This window comes from Streptopelia decaocto (genome assembly GCF_964273445.1).
Source record: "Streptopelia decaocto genome assembly, chromosome: 1".
Taxonomy (NCBI): Eukaryota; Metazoa; Chordata; class Aves; order Columbiformes; family Columbidae; genus Streptopelia; species Streptopelia decaocto.
Genome location: NC_138663.1, coordinates 37,115,864 through 37,126,318, shown reverse-complemented (window position 1 = coordinate 37,126,318; position 10,455 = coordinate 37,115,864). Strand labels below are relative to the sequence as shown.

The following is a 10,455-nucleotide window of genomic DNA, read 5'->3' as shown; positions in this document are numbered from 1 at the left end:
TTGCCACACATGGTGTTGTTTAGGGCAAGACCCCTTTCTCCCTGCAAAGAAGCAAGGTGACTTGTTGACCAGTCATGGTGGTACCTCTGAGACCTATGGCGAACATAGCTGGACAGTGAGGTGGATCTCAAGGGCTTGCTAGTACCAGAAGAACAGCCATATGTAGTCCTGCTCTTCTCCTTTTTTTTGTGCTCTGGGGGGACCAGAAGTCTGGATCACAGGGGGAGACACCAGCGGGTGACATTCTCCAGGTCTTGGATCTCATTGAAGTCACTGTGTGTTTGTTGGGATATAAATGCCAAACCTAAACCATCCCAAACTGAGCATACTATGAAACTTTGGCAAAAATGGTCTTTTAGCAGCGCCTCAGATAGAGATTCATTTGTCTTGGCCTGAAGTGCAGCTGCAGTCTAGGAGTGGTAATTCATTGTAAACACCTTTAGAGCGTGTCAGGCCTCATAAAACCCCTTAGACTGTGATGCAGCTTTAAAGACAATACTCTGCAGTTATGTAGGGTCAAAGTAACTCCTTCTATGCATCTGCTGAGATGATTTGTTTTCAAATGTTGATTTAAATTTTTGTTTTTATTATGTGATATTGCTAAAACTATAGTTTTATGGCAAATGTGTTCCAATGCAATAAAAAAGTGCTTATTTTTCTGCCTACTCCCTGAACTAAGAATAAAATGCCTTAAGGGACTATATATATTTAATAGATTTTCTGAATTAAAAACCCCTACGATTAAAATCATAATCTTTGGTGGTCCCACAGAATATTTTGTAGCTGACATTCATATGTAATGTAATGTAATCTTGTTTTTTGATGGGACTTCTGCCTCTGCTAAGTTTCCTCTCTGGCTAATTAATGTTTCTGCCTGCCATTGGTTTTTCAGATCCACCCAGCTTTCATTTGTTATTTTCCTTTCACTGATTATTTTAATAGTGTGCCTTAATGTAGCGTATGTTTGGATTGCTGCTCCAGTTTTACCCTAGCCAGTATTAACAATGTAAAGCTCCTCCTTTATGTGACAATGCTAATGTTTCTAGCTGTGCTTAATTAGCTCCATCTTCGTAGAGAAGCACTGTTGAAGACTTGTGTCTTTATCTTCTCATGTTTCAATTTCCCCTGTTGCTAGCAGATAAAAACTGATGATAATCCCATGCTACAGGTTTGGGGCACAGCCATCTGCAGCCTTATTTAGAGTACAAACAGGCAGATTGCTTCCCACTTAAACTGCCACTGCATTGGACTGTTATCTGCAGGCTAATTGTAATTACATTCGTCTGTCTTCAGAGGATGTTAATTACAGGAAGATGCCTTCTTTTTCTGCAGCAATAAGGTGAGGGGAAAGCATTAAATCACAGATGGGAAGTCAGAAATGACAAGAATTCCCGATAGGCCAAGAGGTTGTTTGGGTGGCAAAGGGAAATAGAAGGTGGGCAGAGAAGAGACATATTAGACCTCACTGTCACATGGAGGTGAATCAGCTCAGAGGGTAAGAGCAACAGCAGAGCTCATCACACCAACTGAACAGTGTGAGGATGGTTGGAGCAGCAACTCAACTAGAGCAGGAGCTGCAAGCTGGAGATGTCCCTGAGCAAGGAGGAGTGAGGTGGGTCCCTGTCACTGGTGTCTCCGAGCATGGCACACAGCCCGTGGGTCTGGGAGCCAGGCGGGAGCAGATCATCAACCCATGTGGACTGTGCTGGCTATGGAATGTCTAGACAGCAAGGATGTCTGTATTCTTCAGACAATGTATATCACACACAGTGGCAAACATTCAGTGTGTGACCGAGCAAGTAAATGTAATAAAGCTTCAGTAAACCTTGGTATTATTTCTGAGCCAAGAAGGCATATAGAGGTTGGATGTTTATTTGTATAAAGTTCTTTTGTATATTTAAAAATTAATGTGATCAGGAAGATGGTAGGTGATAAAAAGGATTAATTGTGAGACAGGAATTCTATGTCCCTGTATGCAAAGGTGCCAGGGTGAGAAACACTGCTTCATCCAGGCTCCAAGTGAAGTCTGAGGTGTGATGAGTCTGACTCCCCTCTTGTGATCAGAGGAACACGTTGTTGCCATTGCGCTGGATCCTGTCTCTGATGATGACCAGACTAGATGTTTTGGTTTTAAAAAAAGCTACAGACAATTAAATGACTGTGCAAGGCACTGGCAGCACCACCTTTCAGGAATTCCCCATCTTTGTATGGATGTGGTGTGATGGGAGTGGAAAGCAAAAGCAGAAACTCAATATGACCCTTGCCACAGGCATCTTGGATCAAGCACTCCTGGCTGCTAGACAAAAGCAGACCTCGACCCTACAGAAGCCAATTAGTTTTATACACACAAATAGTCCCACTGTGGCATAAAGCGTGCAGAAGTTTATTGGAAGATGCCCCCAGAAGGGAAGTGGGAGTGAAGCAAGCTGGAGGAATGACTAATAAGCAGTAGAGGGGAGTTAAGCAGAGGGCAGCAGAAGTTCAGCCACTTGGCTGGTCCTTCAGGTGGGTGGGTTACAGCTGGAGCACCACATCACATAAAATAACAGGAAGAGCCGAGTGATGGCAACCACGGGAAAGAAGACCACCAGGAAGACCGAAAAGCGGAATGATCCTTTAATACCACCAAGCAGGGTGAGAAAGGAAAGGAGAAGAGAACACATAATATGATTAATGCAATTACTCACATGTCTGACTCAGGACTGAATGGGTGTTACTACTTAATGCTTTTTTTGTGATTGTATTTTGGTTATTTTACAAGTAATCAAGTCCAAAGGGAACATGCCATGAAGCCCGTGGGAAAGCAGAGGTTACTAGGCCAAAAGAGATTAGGTGGGAGAGTTTGCAAATGAGTGAACACAAAGCATGTGTAACCCTAAACATCTGAGGAATCAATATCTGAACAATCACCTTAGATGAGAGGCATGGTTGCAAATATGAATGAGCAGACATGTACCACAATCTTTACATCTCATTGCTGCACGCATGGGATCGTGTAAGAGCAAATGAAGAGGGGAAGCCACAAGAATCCTGTCCAACTTGCCTGTGACAACTTCAGAGGGATGGGTGTTTAATGCAGCGTTTCCTGAGCATCTCCAGTTGTGCCCCAGACCACACCCAGACACATCCCTGTCTCTGCTGCTCTGAGTACTGGCTTTGTTTAACCTAACAGCTGCATAATGGAAACTCCATAAACTCAGACACAAACTGTGATCTTGCCTAAAAACAGGAGAAGGCGCACCATCTTGGTGGACACCTGAGAGACACGTCCAAGACCAAGCTACAAAACCCATTTCAGCCTGGTCTGTGATACGGTGTTTCCCATCTGGTGGGTGGGATTGATGCTCCCCAGTGCGTGGCTTGGCCCTTAGCTTGGCACAGTGGGTCCCACATGGGGAAGGGGCACCTCACCTTTTGGGGAGCCTCACAAGACATGTCCCTCTGCCGAGAGCTCATCCCCAGGGCCCCAGGGCAAATGCACTTCTCAGGCACACACCTAAGGTCCTAGGACAAAAAAAGACTACTTGCATGCCAAACTTTTACAAATTTGGTCACTGTGACCAAACTTTATTACCCATTTTATGGAACTGTGACAGAAGTCTAGGAATCAAACAACATGGGGATCACAGAGGCTATTATGTTTATTGTGCTGAACAGACTGTGATAATCCATTAAAGGAACATTTTCAACAAGCAAGCGATTCAAAGTACAATCATAGACAGCAGCTCTACACGAAGAACAAAGCAAAAAGTTAGAAGACACTCAAAAGAAAAAGTAAACTGTAGTTAAACATCTTGAAGCATTTTTTTTTCCTGCAAACACACCTCTCTTGCAGAAATGGTAGAAGAGTTCAATGTCCAGTCTTAGTTAGCAAGGACCAATGACAGCAAAGAACAGTCGTATAAAATTTATCTCCCACAAAAATAAACTATATATATAAAAAATTTTATGATGTTCTTACTGATTCAATGGCCACATGCAATTTTTCAGTCTGAAAAAATGAGGTATAGTAGGCCATAAGAGGTAGTAATGTGTTTTGATTGTACTACAATATATAGAAAATACAAGATTCAGCTCATCGGACTGGTAAGTCTCTTGGAGGTTGAAGTGTGACACACACCCAGAGATTATTCCTGTGTCATCCACCGAATACTGTGGTTTTAAAAAAATGCAAAAAGACAGCCCAAACTCCAAAAGGGACTTGCTAAGGCATGATTCCATGCCCTTTGAAGCCAGCAGAATTCCTCCTGCTGCCTTCATGTGACACGGGATTTGGTGTGTTGGAGCTACCGTATAGCTAGGATTATTTCCCTTTCACTTCATGTGTCTGGTTGTAACCCTCCAATCAGCGCTTTCGCAGCGATTACCGTCACTGAACCCTCTGCGGGCTGTCGAGGAGGTCCGTATTTCTTGACACTGCCTCTCGGAAGAAGGCAGTAAGTAGTTATTGCTAACTTAACGTTGGCTTGGTACTAAAGCCATCCCAACAGACGCCTTCCTGAGAAGCTACCCCTGGCCCAGTTATTAAAACAATGGTACAAAGTACTGACTAGGAAAGAGAGGAAGAAGGGAAATAAAACAGAAATAATAGAGAAAACGAAGTAGGAGGAAAGAGAGAGAAAGAACAACAGAAGTGAGAGAGAGAATAAAAAACCTCTACATAAGAAGCATTTAAAATAAATCTGGCTGAAACATATTACAAAAATCACATTTGTGTAAAATACACGAAAATACTTGTCAAGCATTTTCTTACAATCTACTAATTTTTTTTAAAACACATATTTGTGATTGCATTATGCAAAAGCTGAGCTTGTTGCTTCCCACCTACAAAGCTTCAAGTTTCTTTGAAGGTTTTTTTTTGTTCTTTTTTTTTTTTTTTTTAATATGAAAGTAATTTAAAATGTGTTCATTCTCAACAAGTTATTTTACAAAAATAGTTTTGAATTAGGGATTAGTTGCAGTCCTAACTGTTTCAAACGTCTCAAAACTAATGCTGAAAGTAACAAGTTCATTCCATTTAAAGTCTGGAGGTAGGTCTTTGTCAATCAATTAGTCCATTTCTTTAAACAATTCACTTGAGGTACAAACTTGGACAGTAATATTTAAACATTACAGCTAAATTTTTTTCTATGTCATGTAGTGTCATTGAAGAAAATTATCCTCACAAACCTATCAGCAATTCAGTACAAAAATATATTCAAGTTAACAGTACATTACACAGAAGTCTAGCAGAGAATAGGGTAAGTACATTAAAAACCAAAACAAAACCAAAAACAAACCAAGAGAAAGAAAAATACATAGTCATGCTGAAACACAATAAAGATATTGCTTCCTTAACTGCAATTAAGTGTTGAAATAGAAATAAGGGGAAAATGCAGATACTCATGATTATCTTACCCAGTAAAAACTTCCTGCATTGAATGTGTATAGCAGCATGTAATTATCAGTCTGTTGAGTTAATTGTAAAAAAATCAGAGGTAGTATTGAATAGTGGGGTAATATTGCATCTGGTGCTAAAAGTGCTGCTTCGAATGAAAAGATGGAGAAACGCCACTGACACAGAGGTGCTCAGTGAACCATCCTATGTCAAAATATATTGCTTTAAGTAATGCATGAACTTAGCTGAGGTACGTGGTGCTGGTTCTTACATCACGACTGATGAGTAATGAGGAGAGATTCAATTCTTTTGAAGTTCTGGTACGGGGCGAGTACAATTAGTCAAAATGAAGCAAAACATCTGGATTATTTTTGATCAGAGAAATTCACGATTAATTTTGAGGTACCTTTCTGTATGTTTGAAAATACTTTTCTCGATAGAGAATTAGTAATTAATGGGATAAGAGTGTTTGGTGTCAGTCATTTCTCTTTCCATAGAAAACGCCTGGCTCTACAGAAAGCCGACTCCGTCTGGCTTCCTGTTGTCCAGAAGATAAGGGCTGTTCGCTTTGTTTACTACTGCTTCTGCTGATATGTTTGTATCTGTAACTATACAACGTATCTTTGTCTTTCTTCCCTTTTGCAAAATGAAAGTACCTTTTTCATATTGATTTCTTTCTTCTGATTACCAGCTGAATGAAGTGAAAGATCAGCTTTCATTTTTTTCCTGAAATAACAGTAAATCTTAAAAAAAAAAAAAAAAAAAGTCAAGTACAAGTCTACAAGAAGGTTACCAAAAAAAAAAATAAAGAGTAGTATCTATCCCTTATCTTTGGTGTTCTAAAACAGGGAGTTCACTAAGTAGGGATTGGGTTTCTGGAAGTGTTGCAAGGCTTCAGCGTTTACACACTGAGCCTTTCGTATTTCAATGCCCATTATAATGACTATGTTACAAGTTTCTTGTTCATATGCAGTGCAGTGAATGACATAAACCTGATTCGGAGCTCTTCTTGACCCATTCACCCTTACTTAGCAGCTCAAACAAACTATTAGTAGGTTAAGAAAAAAGAAAACAGTAATTAAAAGTTGCATCGTTAATCTGTGTCCCCTTTGTGTTACAGCAGTTTTTCACTAAACCTGGGACTGTGAAGGGATTACAAACAAGACAATTAGTCAGATCCTTTTTAAGGTTATGTGATTTTTTTTTTCCCCCCAGGCAAAAGTGGAAAGACCATGGCAATAGAAAATAAGTGGTCAAGGCAGTGTCTTCTCCCTTCAAAAGACCCAACTGCTGATGAGGTAGAAATTGCATGGTGCAGTCTCCTAGTCTTCCTCTGCAGACTCTTGTGAGGACGTTTCTTCAGTCTCTTCCTAGAATATAAAAACAGAAAAAATAAATACTGTGGCAACTGCTGCCAGCTCACTCTCCTCTCATGCAGCTGACAATTAGTCCTGAGCTGACAAAATGCTCTTTACAGCTGCTGTGACATCTCAAGAAGCCACTTGGGGGAGGAGGGGAAGGTCTCTGGCTCTCCCGTCACCCCGCTTTGGTTTGCTGGACTTTCCTCCTATCCCAGGGGTGCCACAAAAAAGTAATTTGTACCATGCTCTGTCACAGCCCTCTTATGGCCAGCAGACACGGGCCACTAGAAAATGAAAAGCATTTTGAGCAGCTACCCAACGTTAAGTTTGTGCTCGAGGAAGCCTTCTCCTCATCAGCCATCCTCCTCTGGCCCACTGCTGCTGTTGCGTTCGACTTCAGCAAGCCTGCCCAAACACGATGCTCTTACACTGCTTATTTAACAAATGTGCAGTGCCTTTCAGGACAAGGGTAGTAAACTGGGGGCAATAAGCATTTCTGATAAAAGGGGCTGTCAGTGAAAAGTTGTTTTTTATCAAATGCTGCACATCATCGCCCGAGACAGCACGTGAAAAAGATCTAGGAAAAAGAGGAATTTATCCCCTCAGCCAACTGAGACCTTTTAAGAATGACCAGCTTAAAACAGCTTATAACAGTCTTCATACTTTAATAGATTTGATTTTCCACATGGCTTCATTTTGTCTGGGTAGCTAACTGACACAATTTATAACTCTCTTCCTTTCCCAGGCCACTACAGTGCACCATTCAGCAAAGCATGCCTTCAAGCTTGCCTGCCTTATCCGACCAAACTTCCATTCATTAGTGTTTGAAACACCTCAGCTGTGAAGGGCTCCTAAATGCTACCATGTGTGACACTGCTGCAGAGGAGCGGCATCAAGGAAAAACACGGGGCTTTAATCATCAGCCACTGCTCACTGCAATCCCTTTTCAAAAGGTTTCACCGCCCCCCCGGCCCCGCAAGAAAAAACTGAAAAAAAAAAAAAAAGAAGCTGTAAATCCAGGGAATAAACATAACTATAAATGAATGGATGACAGCTTAAAAAATATAACCATAGCAGCATCAAGCCATGAGATTTCACACTGGTTTTGTTTAGTCTGCTTTGGGTTATGTGGGAAATGTGAAAAGCATGAAGCAAATGCTCCCCCCTCTCTACCCCCCGCTAAAGCTTGAGCTTCAGATATTTAAGCCAGTAGGTTTATACCTCTTGACTAGGAAACGGGCCATGACCCTGGGGTGCTCTCTCGAGCACCAGGCACAAAGAAAGATGTTGCATGATCAAAGCCATGGACAGAGGAAGGAGAGCAAAGTCAAATGTCAGCTGCCCTCTGACTTTGAATTTTCAATTAATATTTAAATTCCAGAAGACTATCTATCATGTAGATGAACAATTTCTTCCTCTCAACAACTCGTGTCCACTTGCAGCAGGGTTGTATTTCCAGTGCTGCTAGGAAAATGATCCCTAACTCACAAAATGATTAAGCGAATTTTACTCCGTCGCTGGCAGCACTGGGGGACCTGCGCTCACACTCCATCGAATCCCATTAACGTGTAATGCATTTTCCGTGCTTATCTTCCCTGCAGAACGGCACTGCGACTGTTACAACGTCAAGAAGAAAAATGGTATCTACAGGCACCTAACGAAGGGCTGATGTGGGCATGCGGAGTGAGTGTAAAATATGTTGGTTTGAGCCTTGGTAATTCAGAACTCGGGATGACAGTGGCAAACACCAGCTCTGCCTCCAAACCAAGTACTTCAGTTAAAAATTATGACTGTGGGTTCTGTGCCCTTAACATAATACAGGTAGCCATGTTGTGGTATTTGATGATGATCACATGCTGAGTTCCTTAGAGTACCACAGTCAGCCTGGAGCCTCTCGGCATCGTCTCCCAGAAGACGGCTGTGCACACATGGGCGCCGAGTGGCAGCTCGCTTTGTTTTATGCTTGGCTTGCCAGGAGACTACTGAAACCTGATGGACTCGTTTTCCATGAAGGTGGACTCCCGATCACAGAATAAGCAGGATGGGGGAAAGGCAAAGTATGTGGAAGGACATACTTCTTTTTAATTAGGGTTGCCCATTCTAGTGATTTTTACTGTGAAACTCACAATATTTTTTTTTTCTTGTAGCCCCTGCTGCAGTGACCAAGAAAATCAGTGAGAAGTTCTTCCTTCTTGTGTATATATATATAAGTTCATGTAATGAAGGATAAGTTTTTGTCATCTGCATATGTATATGCAAATGTGTGTACCTTAGTACCTGTAAAGATGAGAAACCAAATACCAAGCTAAAAATCAAAAAATATTTAAATATTAAACTAATTATAAAAAAAACATTTAAGACTGGCAGACTTCAAATCCACACCAGTCTTGGGAAAGACCTTTTTCATGAAGAAAAGCTTGCAAAGGAATCAGATTGTTGTGCAGCAAAAAGAAAACTTTCCTGCATTAAGTTCATTCCTTGCAAAAGCCTAAGATAGCTCAGTTACAGGTGGTTTTAAGCCAACCTATCATGTAAGTTGCCTCTGAAGACACACACGGAGACATGTCTGCAGCTATGAAGGGCTTACAGTTCAAACAAAGGGATAATACAAATCAGACATATGCATGGACCCAACGGAAGAAGCGAGTCGAGGTTCTGATAGAGGAAATGCAGATGAATAACACAGGAACAGAGCGGGATTTTTTTGCACTTGCAAACATCAGTAGGTTATGCAGCCATGATGCTCAATCCTTTGCCTCGACAGCACCCACATGCACTTCTTCCCAAAAGATGGAGGAAGGCAGTTGTTTTGAAAACTGTGCACCCCCTAGAAGTTGCAAACTGGCTCTGCATTGAGTTGGTTCAGCCAGAGGGTTCACTGAAGTGCACTGTGTGGCACATCAGAGCGTTGGGTGCCTCAGGGGAAGGATGCTATACCATCACGTGGCATCCTCCAGGCACCTACAAGTCCTCACAGACCCACCAAGGTCAATGGCATAGCCACATATCATAGGAGTAGTCCCTGAGTCAAAAGCTGATGGAGGAACTGGGGCTGGAGTTAAATACTTTGTAGGTCCAGACGTGCTTCCGCTCAAGTTGAAGAGAAGGGCAAAAATCAAGAAGGAAAGCAGGGTCATTAGAGCAGACATGAGAAATCCAAGTCACTCGGTCACAGCGGGATAGCCATGCAGAGCATAAATTCAGCAACACCACCACAGGAACCGCTCAGCCAAGAAGCAAAGGTTTCAGGTTACACGGCAGCCTTAATTCAGGTTGTTCTCACTTTTGAGGTGCATTCACTGTAGTTGTGGAGCCAGAATGGTGACATGTGTTAATTGAGCGTAAATGTTCATCGACCCAGTTTTGCCTTGAACAGCTACTCCCCTGGTTATTTGTTTTCTGCCACAGCAAGCTCACAACAGGCTGGGCTGGCAGACTGCAAAGAGAAACCTGAGAAAGCTTCAAACTAACCAGGTCGGACCCAGCTAACAGGGAAGCCAGAGCCACGCAGAGCTCAGGGTGAACAGGACACGCACCCGAAGGGCAGGGTAAGTCCTCAGATGCACAGCTCAGGCTTTTACTCCCTGATACTAAGACAATATCCCAGGTGGCTCCCTGAACATCCATGTGCGCCGCATACATCCTCAGGGGCTGACACAGGGATGCGCTGCAGAAGCAGTTTTACTTGGCACAACCTGTCCTTGGTGGTTGCACCCA

The 10,455-nt window shown here is 42.3% G+C and overlaps 1 protein-coding gene across 1 annotated transcript in view; it reads right to left on the bottom strand.

Annotated features, from left to right (window-relative positions):
• Positions 1–3,579: 3,579 nt before the first annotated feature.
• Positions 3,580–10,455, bottom strand: part of HMGA2 (high mobility group AT-hook 2) — a 119,936-nt gene continuing 113,060 nt past the window's right edge. The window contains exon 5 of the mRNA XM_082066357.1: positions 3,580–6,747. Within this exon, the coding sequence (XP_081922483.1) occupies positions 6,700–6,747 (48 nt within the window). The 3' untranslated portion in view covers positions 3,580–6,699. The remainder of the gene's footprint in view (positions 6,748–10,455) is intronic.